The 17,575-nt window shown below is 38.6% G+C and overlaps 3 protein-coding genes across 3 annotated transcripts; 2 read left to right on the top strand and 1 right to left on the bottom strand.

The window, feature by feature from the left end:
- Window positions 1-2,954: 2,954 nt before the first annotated feature.
- INS49_006414 (uncharacterized protein) lies at window positions 2,955-3,743 on the bottom strand (the record flags this gene model as incomplete). Its single annotated transcript, XM_043167186.1, has 1 exon — window positions 2,955-3,743. One exon carries the CDS (start codon window positions 3,741-3,743, stop codon window positions 2,955-2,957), a length of 789 nt encoding a protein of 262 aa, XP_043028330.1.
- A 1,266-nt stretch (window positions 3,744-5,009) lies between these two features.
- INS49_006413 (uncharacterized protein) lies at window positions 5,010-10,708 on the top strand (the record flags this gene model as incomplete). Its single annotated transcript, XM_043167185.1, has 15 exons — window positions 5,010-5,186; window positions 5,260-5,371; window positions 5,744-5,801; window positions 5,898-5,914; window positions 6,100-6,218; window positions 6,392-6,653; window positions 6,771-6,820; window positions 6,999-7,074; window positions 7,132-7,247; window positions 7,343-7,429; window positions 7,493-7,609; window positions 7,684-7,768; window positions 9,404-10,086; window positions 10,152-10,466; window positions 10,556-10,708. 15 exons carry the CDS (start codon window positions 5,010-5,012, stop codon window positions 10,706-10,708), a joined length of 2,427 nt encoding a protein of 808 aa, XP_043028329.1.
- Window positions 10,709-10,811: 103 nt separating this feature from the next.
- INS49_006412 (uncharacterized protein) lies at window positions 10,812-12,241 on the top strand (the record flags this gene model as incomplete). The annotated part of the gene is made up of 5 exons (XM_043167184.1): window positions 10,812-10,886; window positions 10,928-11,172; window positions 11,245-11,735; window positions 11,950-12,114; window positions 12,237-12,241. 5 exons carry the CDS (start codon window positions 10,812-10,814, stop codon window positions 12,239-12,241), a joined length of 981 nt encoding a protein of 326 aa, XP_043028328.1.
- Window positions 12,242-17,575: the final 5,334 nt, after the last annotated feature.

Here is a 17,575-nt window from a genome sequence, read left to right as displayed (position 1 = left end):
GCATATGGCTTAAGGTGGCTTTTGTCTGTCCGATGCGAGAACGACATACCAGTCAACCACTTATCATGATGTACCAAAGGCTCTGTGCTTTCCGACCTGCACTTGGGTGCTCAAGCAGTACCGCCACAATCACTTCGGCCTGAATTCATGGTCCTGGGGAAAACTATCCTTCATGTTCTTAAATACTGAGCAATAGGAAGAATGTAGTATGATCTCGCCCACTATCCGTCGGGTCCCAGGGGATATGCCACACCTGGCCGACTTCGGTGGAGCAGCGGGCGAAGGTGGTGTTATAGGCGAGGTAGGAAGCAAGGGCCGAGACCCCCTCAAGGAACAGAAATTGATAATTGCACTCACCTGCTGTGGCGACTGAACGAAGTTACAAATTGTGAGGGGAGCTTCTCACGAGGGCTGGAATGCGAATATCAACATAGCAAGGGAGATTTTCTCACTTGCCCGAATCTTCCAATTTGGTGTTCCGTCGATCAAGGGGCCTGAGTAGATTCTGTTTTTGTAGTTAGAATGTCCGATGAAGCATCCTAGGGCATTGACGTCTCAGCTTTCGGCCCCAGCCGACTGGTACATTGCGTTCTCGTGACGGATGAGAAGACATTACCCCTTACACTCAGGCGAATCAAGTTGATGTCTAACGTTCCGCATAGCCGTTTCGATTAAATTGGAAGCCTTAAGCATGGAAACGATGCCAGGCATATCAGTGAGCAGTGTATTTCACCACTAAATTACTGCACACGTCACACGGGAGTTGTGTGACAGAGTGGATGCCTCCAAATTATGTAACCACCTCGAAAGCTTGTACCTCCAGTAAAGAGGGTTGGGATTTGATATGTATCCGTGAGATTTATGGCTGTAAACAGAGAAAAATCAATAGAAACATCTCCGAGTCACATCTGCTGTCTCGAACTCAATCCTGAGGTCCTCCACGGGGCCTTAAACCACTTGCTCAAGACGTATCTAGACTTGTGCAGAAGAATTGCAGGTGCTCTTTTGGTCGTAAACAGTCATCTGAACTGAACTTGAATTCTTCCCTGAGTGCACCTCGTAATTTCATGTATCACATACCTAGCTCGGGCCCAGAGCCCTGATTCCTGTCGCATTTTCTAGTCCAGTCCTCACTCGCGCAGGATATACTAGTCCAACAGAAGATAACTGATCTTAGCTCATTCGGATACTGGTACTGGTAGGTCGTATAGAATGAGGTGCGCACCTAGTTTGGAGGGGTTGCAGCTACTATGGATCTCGTGATGCACTTAGTCTTCCTAGCCAAAGAACCGTGATGCTAGCCACAGGCAGTGTCGGCTCGGCCTGTTACACCGTCGAATGGTTAGAAACTTAGTTATATCGTACCACGTCCTCGCGCGACCGATTATCTAGCCAAGTGTCTTCTCTGGAAATAAAAAGGTGGCTCCTCGCCACAGTCCCTTGACTGCAACCTTCTCCTGTATCTCATCGGACCAACAACACCAGACTCCAGCGTGAGAGTCCCGAGCGCAAAAAGTCGATGTCATGTGGTCCTCATATATTGTGGCCAGTTTCGTTCTGGTCGGCCTCTCGGTCGCACGCCCCCAGCACAGCCTTACCAGCCCGCAACCAATGCAGGCTGTCACTCCGAATACTGCTTATACTTCTTTCATTGCCCCTACCGGCACAGTCGCGTCCTTCGATGGCCAGATCTCATCACCTGCTAAGCTTTCTAAGCGCCACCACCGACACCACCGACACGATCCTCCCGACGATGGAGGCGACTGGGACAACGTTGCCAGCAAAGGCATCGACGAAGCCGGAGACGTTATCAAAGACATCATAGGAATCTTTGACAAAGGCAAAGATGAAACGAAGTTCATTACGAAAACTGTTATTCATACACCGGGACCAACCACAAGTCCTGAAGAACCAGTCACGACCACGGTTACTGAAAACCCGGGGACAACCACGATTACTAAAGACCCGGGTACAACCACGGTTACTCATGTCCCGGGGGAAACCACCAGTCATACACCAACAGGCACAATCACGGTTACTGGGACAGTGACTATTACTCGATCCACTTCCACTCCCACTTCCACTCCCTACCCAATAGAGCCCGGCTGTACCACTTGTGATTGCGGTACAAATGACCAAGGGGAAGCATTGCCATGTTGAATATGTGGAAAGCAATTTCCTAGAATGGTGGCTGTAAGTGTGTGCTCTCTGCCTATTGAACTACATGTTCAAATGACCCAGTTTTCCCACCTCTGAGCTAACCTTTCCAGACAATCTGATCTGAGACTCTGTGCTTGCGGGCTTTCCTGGAGGGATGCACCGACAGATGGATGAACTTGCGCTCCTCATTGATCTCAAGGATGAAGATGAAGCCGGCTCAGATCATGTCACCGCCTTGTGTCACATCAGAATCGAGGGACTGTGACGAATTGGGAAGGTGTACAAGTTTTGTTGTTATTTTAAACAATCTGGCTTAGGTTGATTTCTATTCAATATAAGACAGATGTTTATCTCATGAACTTGAACTTGAAGGCTGTGTCGTTCCGACCTTTACGACAAGCAATCCAATCTTTGTGTCCAATATTGAAATTACCTGCATACCGTTTGCCTGAGCATTTTTCTACCAGACGACAAGGTACAAAAAGTTTCAACAGTCTGTCCGCAAAGCATTCCACTACTCCCACTGATGAGATGAACAATTTTCAGGAGTCAGTGTTCTCAGAAAGATCAGCCAATTCGTATCTGCTTCAGTCTTTAGACAACTCTCAGGAAACCCTATACTCAGAGAGTGCCTAACGGAACTAAGATTTGAGAACATTCTTATCAGGATATACTTATTTCAGATTGCTTGCTATGCGAGAGGGACCATCAATCCTGGGACCAAAATTGTATTGGGCCGATGCTAGATCCGAATACTTGGGGGTGCCACATTGATGGTCCACCAAACCTAACCGTCAATCTGTGGCGAAGAGACGGCGGAGCGAGGTAAGGGTCTCGTCCAAGGCATCGGACCTCCGGATCGGTACCGTAGTTAATGACTGGCTTCCACTTCCACCAAACTCCAAAATCCATTCTACCGGCAGCCTGTTCTTGCGTCCTCTGGGCCTAGACGCGCTGTTCATTGCATCAGGCGACACCCATTCCCATCCATCGTGAAGGGTGATGTAAGCAGTGAAGCGAAAGTATCCCCAGCCTAGCGACGACTTTGTGAATGGTGGTTCCCGCAGTGTGACAAAACGGTGGTTCCGGAAAGTCTCGTGTAGTATGAGGTCGACAGAGTCAATCAGGTCTGTGTGCGAGCTCTTCAGAAAAAAAGTCCAGTGATGAGTACGTGTCATTCCCGAGTAAGGCGAGATCGAGGGCGGGACATTTTTGTGCGTGTTTCCAAGCTGGATGATCATGAGTTGGTCGGTCTCAGTGTTTTGCATGGCTCGCTCCTGGTATAAGATCGGATACGTTGACTCCAGCTGGGATGAACGAGCCTCATCGAGAACAACTGTGGTCTCAGTTCGGCATAACGGGCATCCGAAGGAGATGCCGTCAATCTCCGGCTCCGAAGAAATGCGGAAGGATCCGTCGAGAGGCTGAGGCTCGGATTTGGATGTCGCGATCCATGTCAAGAGACAAGTATGACAAGCTGCATGCCCACAGGCGGTGGTTGTTGCCGGATGATAAAGTAGTTGTCTGCAAATGGGACAGAGGTCGTTGTCGTCACACTCCACAATCTCGTTTGCAGTGGACATGATGATAGGTATTTTTTTTTTTTTTGGCTTTCCTGCGTATGCCTGTCCTTTCGTGTGAAAGCTGAAGTGTCTCGTTTCAGGCGACACCTCTTCGTATCGCTGAAGTATGGCCAAAGTGCCTTTTTCTGTTTTTCGAAACCGTGATCAGCCGTGCTGAAAGCCAAAGCGGCTGATTATCACAGACTTGGTGTCACGAGGTTAGCAACGACGGCACCAAACGGACAGACTACTGAGATGCGGGTAGTCCTGACTCCTGCCGCTGATCCGGTTCACTGGTGTGATCTGGTTGGCGTACGTAGCTGCTCCGATTGCATGCAAGAAGCAGTGTCATGTGTATTGAATGAGATTGGGCAATACCTGGAAAATTGTGGTGAGCTGGGTAATCAGCAATCAGTGGCTGCGTTGTGGCTATCAAGCGAGAGCAAGGAACGAAGAGGCTAAATGACGTGCAATCTACGCTGTGAAAACTCGTTGGAATGGACTATGGCTGGAAGATCGAGCGAATGCCACTATTCTGTACCACTAAAGTCATGTTCTCTTAAGTGGTGACTTCCTTGCATTTATTTTGAAGCATGCTAGGCAGAAGCGGTGGGTGCCTGGCCACGCTCCGCCCAACATTCAAGGCGCACGCACCGCTGGCGGTCAGAGTCATCGGGCAAAGCGCTGGAAAGGCTGAAATTGAGCAGGACAAACGTACGTTTGAGCTGCATTTGAAGGCTTGGAAAATCACTGTCCGGTCTCGACCTGCCGGAGCCTCATGTAATCAGGTCGCCTCGAGCAAGACAATAGACGTGCAGGGAAGCTGAGTTTCAGGAGTGGTTCTCACTCCACATTCGTTCAATGACTGCATACCTGAAAAATCACGCAGTTTGCGGAAGAGGGCGGGTGGCGGAAAAAGGACTACCCTGGGAATTTGATCCTCCTGGCTTATCAGCCGCAATTCCATGCTCAGCTATGTGAGAGTGGAGAGCGTGACGACTCCTTGCAATGGTACCCAGGCCGATGAACGGACATCTCACCAGACTATTGACATATCTGGACGACACATTCCGTCGCCCTGTCGCCTGTGGCCTATCTGCCCGAGAAGTGGGGGCTCGCGAAAACCCAAATGCTGCATGGGTGACTGACGTGATCTTTGGTGATAATGAGGACAACGCGCCTCTGGCATACTTATAGCATGATTATTCCGCCGCCTCCGAATGGCTCCCACCCGCAAAATTTTGTCGGGGGTGACAGATATCATTCCATTCAGAACAACAGTTCATCATGGGACTTGCAGAGAAAGCAGTCGTTTCTGAGACCAAACTCGGCGGATCCCAGGACCCGACCGAGGTGAAGCCGAAGTCCTCATGGAAAGGTTATTTGTGGGACACTTGGGCCCTTCCCCAGGATCAGCGTCGGCTGTTATTCAAATTGGATGCCTTTGTATTGACATTCGCCTCGGTACGTGTACTATTTACCCGAGTTACTCTCATCAATTCAATGCATGACATACTCTAACGTAATTACTCTTCAGATCGGTTACTTTCTCAAGAACCTTGATCAGACCAATGTGAATAATGCCTTCCTTAGCGGCATGAAAGAAGACCTGCAAATGTATAGCAATGAGCTTGTGACCAGCACATCCAGTCAGTAATTCTCCTAAGTTGTCTTGAACTCATCTATGCCAATGGCAATTATAATGCCTGGAACGCGGGAGTCATATATATCTCAAAAATTTCCCTATCAGCCTTCGTAGCTTTGAGTCCGCATATGCATCTGCTTCTCCGATGTCTAAGTCCACCTGCTGACTTTAGCCAAGTTTATACTGTCGGATATGTTATTGGACAAATCCCGTCGAACCTGTTGCTTACACGGGTCTCTCCAAGATGGGTGATACCTATGGTATGCGTCTCACTCACTGTCTAGTCACTTTTTGAAGTAAACTTGAGAATTTCATCATCCGCTAATATTCGAGACATAGCTTGAGTGTGGATGGGGCATCGCCACGATATGTACAGCGTCTGTGAAGTCTTACCGGTCTCTGTATGCCCTACGATTCCTCGTAGGCCTCTTCGAGTAAGTCTGACACAGTGGGCCCTTTATCACCCTGTTCTCCTCTTTCCATACACATCGCAACCTTGGGCTAGAGATACTAATTTTCACGCCACTCAGATCCGGCTTTTACCCAGGTTAGCTTTGAGGATCTCCATTTCCCCGGGCAAATTTTATCCGGCCAATCCCAGAACTACCTTGGCTCCCCAAGTCCCACCGCCCATTCTACCTTTCTAATGGATGCGAGCGGGATGCGTTCTGCCACATCTATGTTCTGTATCAGCTTACTTTTCGTTGTTGCTCTGTACTGACGGTATCTTAGGAATCCACTACATGTTGGGGTCCTGGTATACTCCACGTGAAATCGGCAAGCGCGCCATGGTGTTCTGGTTAGCTGGATCGATTGGACAAATGTTCAGCGGTTTTCTCCAGGCGGCAGCTGTAAGTAGCTCCAAGCTTCAGTCTCCATCTTCTTAAGCATCCTATGTCTATTCACTCCCGGCCTCGAGTAGCTCTACGTTGAGCTGTAGCTCAAGCTTCAGATGGCAATTACATTCTGATTCTCCTTAGACGAAGCATGTGAAATATGCAGCAACTGACTCTGAACCATGCAGTATACGAATTTGAGCGGCAAGGGAGGCCTTGCGGGCTGGCAATGGCTATTCATTGTGGACGGGATAATCACGATTCCACTTGCCCTGGCGGGCTTCGTATTCTTTCCTAACATGCCTGGCGGCGGGAAAACCTGGTGGATCACTGAAGCAGAGAATACTCTCTCGGTGGAGCGGATGAATGCCGTCGGGCGCGCCGGGAAGCAGCCATGGACGCGAGCCAAAGTCAAGAAGATCCTTTCTAGCTGGCACACCTACCTTCTTCGTGAGTATTCCTTCCCCCCTAACTGCCGTGGTCTCCCAGCCAAGGATTGTGCCTTTCGTGAATTTTGAGTTTTCTTGCCTATTACTCGCTTATCACATACTAATTCCGGGGCCAAAGCGTTGTGTTATGTTGTCTGGAACAACGGCTGGGCTCAGCCAGCAATGGGCGTGAGTATGCCCCAAGAGAGCCATCGATTTTGTGTTGCCTCGAGACCCATAGTTGCTGGTTACAAGAATTCTCAGTAATTCCTAGGAGTCGAGACTCTGAACAGAGGACGGGAGGGATGCCTCTAGTTCAGTATCCACTGTCAAAGAAGATGGATTGAGCTAACCCGAGGTGTTGTAGTACTGGCTCAAGAGCTTTAATGAAACACCTGCTCCAGTGCTAGGCACGTCTTTCTCAGTGGCGGACATCAACGACTGTAGGTCACTCTAGGAAAATGGATACATCTGGACACCGGCTAACTCAATCTTTCTAGTGCCTCTTCCCACTACCGGTATCTTCGTCGTGATGTCTTTGCTTTGGGGCTGGGCTTCAGACGGGCCCTGCCATGGCATTCGCTGGCCTTTTATCTATGTTGGCGCAGCCATCACAGTGAGTTACCCGCTTTTGCACCATCCTCTCAAACAGAATTGAGCGGGCAACATGTTCCACTGCTTTTCCTGCTGCGTGCTAATGCTGGAAACTAGCTACTATTCAGTGTTCTCTTGCGCCAAATGCCATTGTATGAGAACATCACTGGCCGCATGGTGGTCTATTGGTTCAGTCAAATCGGCGTAAGTCTTGACAAACGATGGAGCGCACATGAGTTTGTTTTGCTCACACAGTGCTTCGCCTAGAACGGAGCGGGGCCACTTATCCTGACCTGGATCAACGAAATCTGCTCCGACGACACCGAGAAGAGAGCACTGATCGTCGCGCTGGGCAATGATCTCGCGTATGTAGTGCAGGCAGTTGTAAGTCTAATCCGTTTGGCTTGAATCACTAGAATGAGAAACTTGTAGAACAGAGGCTGATCTTGAGTCGACAGGCACCAAATTTCGTTTGGAAAACTACCGACTTCCCAGCCGCGCGGAAAGGCTACCTCTGGTGCATTATCATGCAAGTCTTGCTGGGTGAGCCTGCCGCCCTCCCCGCCCCCTAATACCATTGACCGCACGCTTACAAGAACTTTTATTGTGAAGTTGTGGTGACTGTATCGATTCAGCTCCTTCTCTGGCAGGACCAGAAGAAGGCAGCTGCAGCCACGGAGGGACGTCTGTCGCCATCGCCATCTCCTAGCAGCCATGGTCGCGAGGCCTCAACGAGTGACGTTGATGAGCGCCAGACAGTTACCGCCGACAAAATCTCGCCAGTTTGAACCTGCAAACTGTACCTAGGTTCCGAAGAGGTAGATTCTCGTGTCTACAACAGCTGCCTCAGCGCCTTGAGATGATTAAATGTGCAAGCAGCTGTTTGGAATCAAGGCAGTGGCATGGCCGCACACGTCTGGGAACCACTTTCTATCTACTTACCCAGACCCCAAGGTAGCCATCGATAATTTCGTTTGTAAGCCGTGAGAATTCTGTAGTATCACTCTAGAAGTAGCTAGCAACTGGAAGATTCGTTGGGACAGTCGAACAGACACCCCACAGCCAGTGACTGAACTGCCCCTCGAATATCAGATCAAAATTCTTCCTGCCACTCACCCTTGATTGGATTGGGGAGGACTTCCCACGCACCGTTTGCTTAGGATGCTCAACTTGATATCAGCCTCATCCGATCAACCAGTTGGTCCCTTCGAATGCACCCATTTCTGTTAGTTGGCTCGTCCGATCGCTCTTTTGAATCCACGGAATTTGATTGGCTATTTTTCTGCAAATACCAGTGAATGGCACTCGGTCACCGAAGCTTCAAATCCCAAGTATTTAAACCCAGCAACCTCCCCTTCTTCCAACCTGCATCTTCCAAATCCAAACTTATTCAAATCCACCCATCTCTCCTCACATCGATCTCTTCCTTCTTGTTCCTCGTCACCAACTTCCTCTCTTCTGGACAGCCCTCCACCCTCCTCCCCACTCTTATTACAAAGATCAAGGCTTCTTGCTTTCCAACAAGTTCTCGTACCAGAACCACCTCTAATGCATCGAGCGATAATCAAACCTTCGAGACCTCACCATCTACAGACTGGTCAGCTTGCAGTCTTTCTAAGTACACTCTGGGTTTGATCAGCGCTCACGTAAGTTATCTTGCCCCGTCGCACATCTTTGCCTCCGTCCCCAACCTTTCCTCGCAAACCCCCTTTCCCCTGCCAAAGTTTGTTTGCAACCTTCGCCAACCTTCTCGCTTCCGTCGCTGACATGGAGCAGGCAGCCACACCAAATCAAGTGGGGGTTTGCGATTGACTCGCGATACTTCGCCACGTCAAGCTCTAGCGAACAAGTCGCGCGCGCACACACACACACACACACACACACACACACACACACACACACACACACACACACATACATAGAGGATCTCGGCATAGCGGAGACTTGCAAAGATTTGCAAGGTTGCGAGGTAAGTTCATCATCTCCCTCTTGCACACGGTGGTCCCCTCTACGTCTATCCTTTGTCTCCAGCTTTTTGAAGCCCACCGTTTTTCTTTCTGTTACACCTCGTTTGCTACCCTATGGCCCCGCTTTTGTCTTCCCAGAATCTAAGATGAGATCTGACTTTTGGGGTCTGCAGTTTCTGACGACGAGGTTGCGGCAGCTGACGGGGTTCAGAGGAACCCCTCAAGAAGCTTCAGTACTTCTACGGGCGTCTCAGCAAGAACAAGCACGCCGCGATCGAAGGCATCCCGAATGGCAAGAAGCTCATCAAGTACATCCACAGCTCGCCCTCCCCCAGCACTGGCAGACGGGGTCCAGAGGGACCCCTCGAGAAGCTGAGGCACTTGGGCCAGAGGACCCACAAGAACGCCGTGGAGTACATGTTGGACGACAAGAAGCTCCTCAAATACATCCACGGTCCACCTGGCACGGGAAAGTCGTACCCAGCTCTCTGGTTTACCTGCATCGCCGTCATGTTTGACCCACCCACAACAGACGCAGATGACGGGTGGGACCGCCCGCTGGACTTGGGACCCCAGCTCAAGCCAGAAGATTTCGATGAGGTCGAAACGGCCGCGCCTCTCCGAACAGTTCAACTGACCGATGATCAGAAGGTTGTGGCTGCATCAGTTCCTCAGAGGAGCTCACAGGAGCTCACGCGAGCTCAGAGGAGCTCGGCTTCTCTCATCAGCCAGGTCGCGGACAGGCCGGAACAGATTTACCTCATAGGAAAGAACAACACCCGCCTTGATAGTGTCCTGACAGACGCACTCAAGCAAGCCGACGTCATTTCGGCACACCCATCGGAGCAGCAGACAGGACCTTCCGTCGAGTGTTCAGGCCCCACTACATCATCAGTGATGAGAGCCCTCGCGACAAGGAGATTACCTTCCTTACCCTGATCGCCCACTTCACCCCCCAGGCGTTCTTCTGTTTCGGTGACCACATGCAGCTCAAGCCGGTGGCCTTCTCGAAGCACCAGCACCGAAAGTACAAGCCACCGAGGTCGTTCAGGGCCGCCCCCGTCGAAGATACCAGCGCTGCTGTGCTCACCAGTAGCGACGAGCCAGGCCAGGGGGAAGCTTCCAATGCAGCAGAGACAAAGAATGAGCTTGCTGACATTGCGGCTGGACAGAAGGACTGGGACAAGCCACAAGAAGCAACCGAGAAAGCCGAGCAGAGTGAGACCGAAGATGCGAAGCAAAAGCAAGAGGAAGTTCTTCCCCAATCCGTCCACGTTTGCCAACCAGTTTGAGACGTCTTTCATCCACCGTCTGATGGAAGCCAGTCATCCTTCATTATATGCTGACTCACAACTGGCGTCAGCACGGCATGGCTGGCGGATTATTCAGCAAACAGTTCTACGACGGAAGAATCAAGTTCCACGAGCGCAATGAGCGATATTTAAGGAGCTCAGAGGAGCTTGGAGGCACAGAGCTCGGAGGAGCTCAGAGGCCGGGCAACCCTCATACATGCTAACGCAGAACTTGCGTCAGCACAGCATGGTTGGAGAGTTCTTTAGCAAGCAGTTTTACGATGGAAGGATCAAATTTCGATCAAAGGCAACACTCTCATGATCAACATGGACTCGTTCGAGACCTGTGAGGCACGTTCCTTCCGCAATGTCGGGAACGTCAAGTTCGTCCTCGAAAAGGTCGTAGAGCTGCTGGCGGACTCCAACTTCCCCCAACCGCGAAGGATGGCAACGACGCCAAGGTCATGATCATCGCCCCATACGAGGTACAGAGGAACCTCTACATGTACGAGCTGCGAGCTCGCCCGCTGCTCGGAACTTGGTACAGTGGGTTCAATTCCACCAGGAGATGGACATGTTCATTCAAATCGACATCGAGACAGCCAAGGAGTATCGAATTGTATGTTACAAGTGCTATGGGATTGGCCACAAGGGACCAGAGGGCCCAATACCGGAAAGACTCTCAACTGTATGCACTGTAACAAGCCACATCACCCTCGCAACTGCTACCGGGCCAAAAAAAGACGTGTCCCGTTTCAAGGCCATCCAAGAAGCCCCAGGAAGCCAAGAAGCCCGAAGAAACCTCTTCTACAGCCGAGACTGCTTCCACTGTTCGCACGGCTCGAAACGAGCGAGAGAAGTCCAGAAAGACAAACTGGGCACTGAAGAAGATGTTCCGCGACATTCGCAAGGGCCCTGTCGACGACGATGCTACCGAAGACAACGACGATGCCGAGCAGCCCAACTCATCTGGTGGCAACGAGTTCACTCCTGCAGCTGACACTTCTGGTGGCAACGATTGGAACCAGGCAGCTGAAACCTCTAGCAGCGGTTGGGGCGGCAAGGTGTGGAAAGACACTTCTGGCGACGGAGAGGCTACCCAGCAGCGCACACTTCTGGAGGCGGAGATCTCACCCCTGCGGCTGACACTTCTGGCGGCCGAGGTTGGACCAGCTTTGGAACTGCCCCTGGATTCGGCAACGATAAACAGGGAAAGAGCTTCACAGGAGAGCCATCAGAAAGCAGTGGATAGTCCGACGGGTGTTGTTAGGATGAGAATGGATTGAGATGCAGGACTGGCACCAATGATAGGTGGATTGCGGCGGAAAGCACCATGCGAGGCTCAGAGGAGCCGGACGAGACTTCGCCTCAAGGTCGACGCCTGACCACCATCAGAATCCTCGAGAACTGTACCGATGGCTGACACCGCGATGGCGACGATCCGCTCTCCATCTACTTGGCCAAGTCGCCCTCCAAGCGCATGCTGGATATTGGCACAATCCCAAAGGGCGATGGCATCCCTTCAAGGACCAGTTGCCCGCATTCGCTGTGTTTGACACCAATGAGCAATACTACGTCACGGTGGCCATTGGAAACCAGCAAGAGAAGAAGTTCCACGACCGCCAACACGGTAAGCTGCATGAGTATGAGCTGGCAGCGCGATGCATTGGAGACCGTCAGTCCTTGCAACCAAAGAGCAGGGTTGATATTAGTTAAATTAGTTTAGTTAATTTTAAAAACTAACTAAATTAGTTTAGTTAATTTTAAAAACTAATTAAATTAATTAAAAAACTAAGAAAAAAAGCAAAGTTAATATTAATTAAAGTTTTAAAAATATTTAAATAATTATAAGCTTATTAAATATTAAGAAAAATATTAAGAAAATATTAATAAAAATTATAAAATATTAAAAAATATTATAAAATATTAAAAAATATTAATAAATATTATTAAAAAATATTAAAAAAATATTAAAAAATATTAAAAAATATTAAAAAATATTAAAAAATATTAAAGAATATTAAAAAATATTAAAAAATATTAAAAAATATTAAAAAATATTAAAAAAATATATTAAAAGAATTAAAAGAATTAAATAAATAAATAAAAAACTTAAAAAAAGTTATTTTAAAGTAATTTAAACCCTTAGCTATTAATATATTATATAGCATATAATTATAAGTAAGGAATTTATATTATATTTATATATTATAAAATTAATAAATATTATTATAATTATTATAAATAATTATTATAAATTTTATTAATATTATATATTATTATATTATATATATTATAAAATTATAAAATATATATAACTTAGCTTTTTTATAAATATATATAATATATAATATATAATATATAATATATTTATACTCCTTTTTTTCCTTCTTACTTTTAATATAATTACTTATATAAAGTAATTATTTTTTAATAAGTTTTTAAGCTAGTTATATAAAGAATATATAATTAAATTGTTTTTTTTTCTTTTATATTATATATATAATATTTATAAAAATAATTTATTTCTTTAAAAAAATAAATATTTTAATATAAATAAGATTTACTTTATATAAAAAATATTAAATATATATTTATAAAATTATATAAAAATTTAAAAAATTTTTTTAATTATAATAATATTATTTTTATATTTATATTTAATTATTTAAAAATATTAAAAATATTCTTTTATTATATATATTAAAATTTATATATTTTTATAAATACTTTAATTTTAAAAGTAATTATAAGGCTTATTTAAGCTTATTTATCCTTATAAATACTTTAACTTTAAAAGTAATTATAAGGCTTATTTAAGCTTATTTACCCTTATAAATACTTTAACTTTAAAAGCAACCATAAGGCTTATTTAAGCTTATTTACCCTTATAAATACTTTAACTTTAAAAGCAACCATAAGGCTTATTTAAGCTTATTTACCCTTATAAATACTTTAACTTTAAAAGCAGCTATAAGGCTTATTTAAGCTTATTTTCCTTTATAAATACTTTAACTTTAAAAGTAATTATAAGGCTTATTTAAGCTTATTTACTTTTATAAATATTTATTTATTATATAAATTTAAATATTATATATTTATATTAAACCTTTTTAAATTAATAAAATAAAAACAGCTTTTTAGCCTTTAAAATAATTATTTATTTAAGTTAAATAGTTTTAAAAGTTAAGATTTTATTATAAGAAATATATATATTATTTAATTTAAAATTATATATATTTAAATAAATATATAATAAATATATAAAAATTATCCTTAAATTAAGTTATATTTATATATATATTAATAGTATTTAAAAATGGTTTAATTTATTTTTAAAAGATAATATTATATATTTCTTTAAATAAATATTTAGCTTATTTAAAGAAATAAACTAGCTAATTTAAGGGAATAAACTATTTATTTTTTTTTAATCTTTAATATATATAAACCTTTTTCTTTTTTCTTTCTTTCTCTCTTTTCTTTTCCTTTATTATTATTTTATTATTATTAAGAAAATTACTTATACCTTAATATTTACGCCTTAATACTAAGAATTCTTTTATTTTTAAATATTTTAAATATTTAAAATACCTTTTTTCCCTTTATTTCCTAAAAATTCTTCCTTAATAAATCTATCTTTTATAAATAAATTTATAGCCTTTATTAAGAATAATATTTCTTTTTTTAAAAATATTTTATAAATATTTTAAAATAATAAATATAATTCTCTTAATTATTAACTACCCCCTTTTAAGGAAATAAAAATTTATATTTTTAAATATAAATTATTTATTTAAACCTTACTTTTTATTAAGGAAAATTGCCTTAAAAAAATTATAATTAAATATAATAAGTAAATTATATATTTATTTTTTTAAAATATAATTTAATATAAATAAAATATATTATTATATATTTTATTTATATTTAATTATATATTATATTAAATTATAATTAGCTAAGTATAATATATAGCTATATTTTAAATTAATATTAATAATAAAAATATATTTAATAATATTCTTTAAAAGCACCTTAATTATATAATTAATATATAATATATAATTTTAAAACAATATTATATTTCTTTTAAATATAATAATAACTTATTTAGTTTTTTAATTAATATATTAATAATTATTATTATTTATAATAAAATACTTTAAAAGGATTTTAAGCCTTTAATTATTAATGGCATTATAAGCATAAATACTTAAATATTGCTTATAATAAAACATTAAGGGTAAATAAAAATAAAAGTAAGTTTTTATTAAAAAATAATATTTTAAAAAATAAAGTTTAATTAATTATTATAAAGCTTAATAATATAGCTTTTTCTTTAAATTTCTTTATTCTTTTAAAAAAGAAAACCAAAATTAAATTTATAAAAAATAATACTTATAAAAAGATTTTAAACTTTATTATTAAAAATAATTTAGCTTTTAATATTTTAAGTTTTAAATCTTTTTAAGATTTATTATTATATTTAAATTTATATATATTCCTTTTTTATTAATAAAAAAAAATAACTTAACTTTATTTTAGGGATGCTTTAAAGATAAATTATCTTAAAATTAAAAATATTTTAAATAATACTTTTAATTTTAATTTAATTTATTTAAATTTAAATTTAAAAGAAAATATTATTAATAATGATAAATCTTCTTTTAATTTTAATATTTAAACTTTTAAATTTAATATAACTTATATAAAAGTAATAATCTCTTATATTAATTTTAAATTTTAGTTAATTTATAAATTAATTAAATTTTAAGAATTAAAAGAAAAATATATTGGCTTAATTCTCTTTAAAGAGTTTTAAAAGATTATTAAATATTATTTAAGTATAATATTTAATAGCATTTTTAAATATTTAATTCTTTTTATATTTTAAATATAAATAATTAACTTTTTATTATAGCTTTATAAGAAATAATACATTAAATAATAACATATTTATAACGGCTTTTAAAAAAAAATTTAATTTTAAATTAAATAAGTAGTTTAAAAATAATATTTATTATATAGCGCATATTATTAATTTAATAATGCAGGATATTTTAAAAGAATTTACTTAAGTTCCTAAATTAAAGAATTTTTAAAAGAATATTTAAGGGATTTAAATATAGCTCTTTCTATAAATAATACTATTAAAAATAATAAGTAATTTTATATATTAAATATTATAATATATTTATATATATTAACTTTTATTAAATCTTATTACTTATATAAAATAAGTAATAATATTAACTTAATATAATATTAAGATTAATAGTTTATTATTTAAAGGTATTAAAAAAGCTATATAAACACAAGCCTTGCTAAAAAGCTATAAAATTACTTATATTTTACTTAATATTTATTCCTTTTTTTAAAACTATTTAATAAATATTTATTAATATTTTTTTAAATACTCTTATGCATTAAAATTCTATATATAATATATTAAAGGTTTTTTTAATATTAAAAAAACCTTTAAATTATATTAATAGAAATACTTTTAATAATAAATATAAAGAAATATTCTTTAATTTATTAAAATTATTTATTTTAGCGTAAATTATAAAAACTTTTAAAGTCTTTTTTAAGCCTTTTATTAAGTTATAAGGATAATTATATATAACTATTTCTAAGGGTTTATTATATATATATATTATATATAAAAACCTTAATAACTTAATAAAAGAATATAAAAGAAAAAGAATAAAAAACCTTAAGTTTATAAGTTTTTAATTTTTTTATTTATTTATTAATTTTATAATTAATTATATATATAGGAGAAATATTTATTTAATTTTATTAATGCTATTTATACTAGCATTAAAAAATTAAAGAAATACTTTCCTTAGAAAATAATTAAAGAAAGAATAAAAGATTATAAACCTTTTATTCTTTCTTTAATTTTTAACCCTAAGATTAAAATAAGCTATTTTCAGCCTAATAGTTTATTACGCTTTTATTTTAATATAAAAGTAAATATAAAAGCTCTTTTAAAAGTTAAATATTTTAAGTAAGTTTTGTTTTAAAAAGTATTATATTATATATAATTATATTAATAAATAATAAGCTTAAATTAAAGCTTTTTAGTTTATTAAAAATAATATATATAATTATTTTTTTAAGAATTCCTTTAAGGATATCTTTAATTTTAAAGATAAATTATTTATTAATTTATTTAAAAATAAAAAGGAAGAATATATACTTTATCTTTAAAAACCTTTCTTTAATTTTAAGGTAATTCTTCTTTATATATATAATATTAATTAAATTTACTAATTAATAATCTTTAGCTTAAATTATTAAATTATTAAAAAAATAATAATCTTTAATATTTAATAATAAGTTTATTAGCTTAAAGATATCTTACTATTTTAGCTACTTTTACTATAATAAAAAGAATATTTTCTATTATTAATAATATTATTATTAAATCAAGGGTTAATTTTGATCTAGATATAATAAGGAAAATAATACTATTAAAAAATTAAAGATTTAATAATATTTAAGAGTTAAAGAATAAGTTATTAAATTTAAAAGAAGTAATAGAAAAATAATATTTATAATTTATTTTATAAGTAAAGTATAATTTATTTTATAATTTTAAATTATAATTTAATTTATTCTTTACTTATAATCTTTTTTATAATATAATTTAATATTATTTAACTTTTAAATATATATAATATATTTTTAAATATTAAATAATAAAAAATAAAAAATATAAAATAATAAAATAAAAATATAATAAAGTATTAATAATTGCTTTAAAATTGCATTATTATTTAAAGAATAAATAATTAATTTATAAGGAAATAAATTATTTATTTTAAGAATAGCGTATAATTAAAGCATTATATTAATAAATTAATAAATAACCCTGCTTTTTAAAGTTTAATAATATAATAAGACTTAAATTATTAAGTTTTAAAATATTCCTTAAGGCCCTTAATAACTATAGAAATTCTATAATATTAATTATAGCTTTTAAAAGAAAAGAAATTAATCTTTTTTTAATAATAACTTAAGTAATTATTATAATTACACGCTTTACCGCTAAACTATAATGATTACTTGCTTAAAAAAAA

This window comes from Diaporthe citri (assembly GCF_014595645.1).
Source record: "Diaporthe citri strain NFHF-8-4 chromosome Unknown scaffold_2, whole genome shotgun sequence".
In the NCBI taxonomy this organism is placed as follows: Eukaryota; Fungi; Ascomycota; class Sordariomycetes; order Diaporthales; family Diaporthaceae; genus Diaporthe; species Diaporthe citri.
This window is presented reverse-complemented; position numbering and strand designations above follow the sequence as displayed.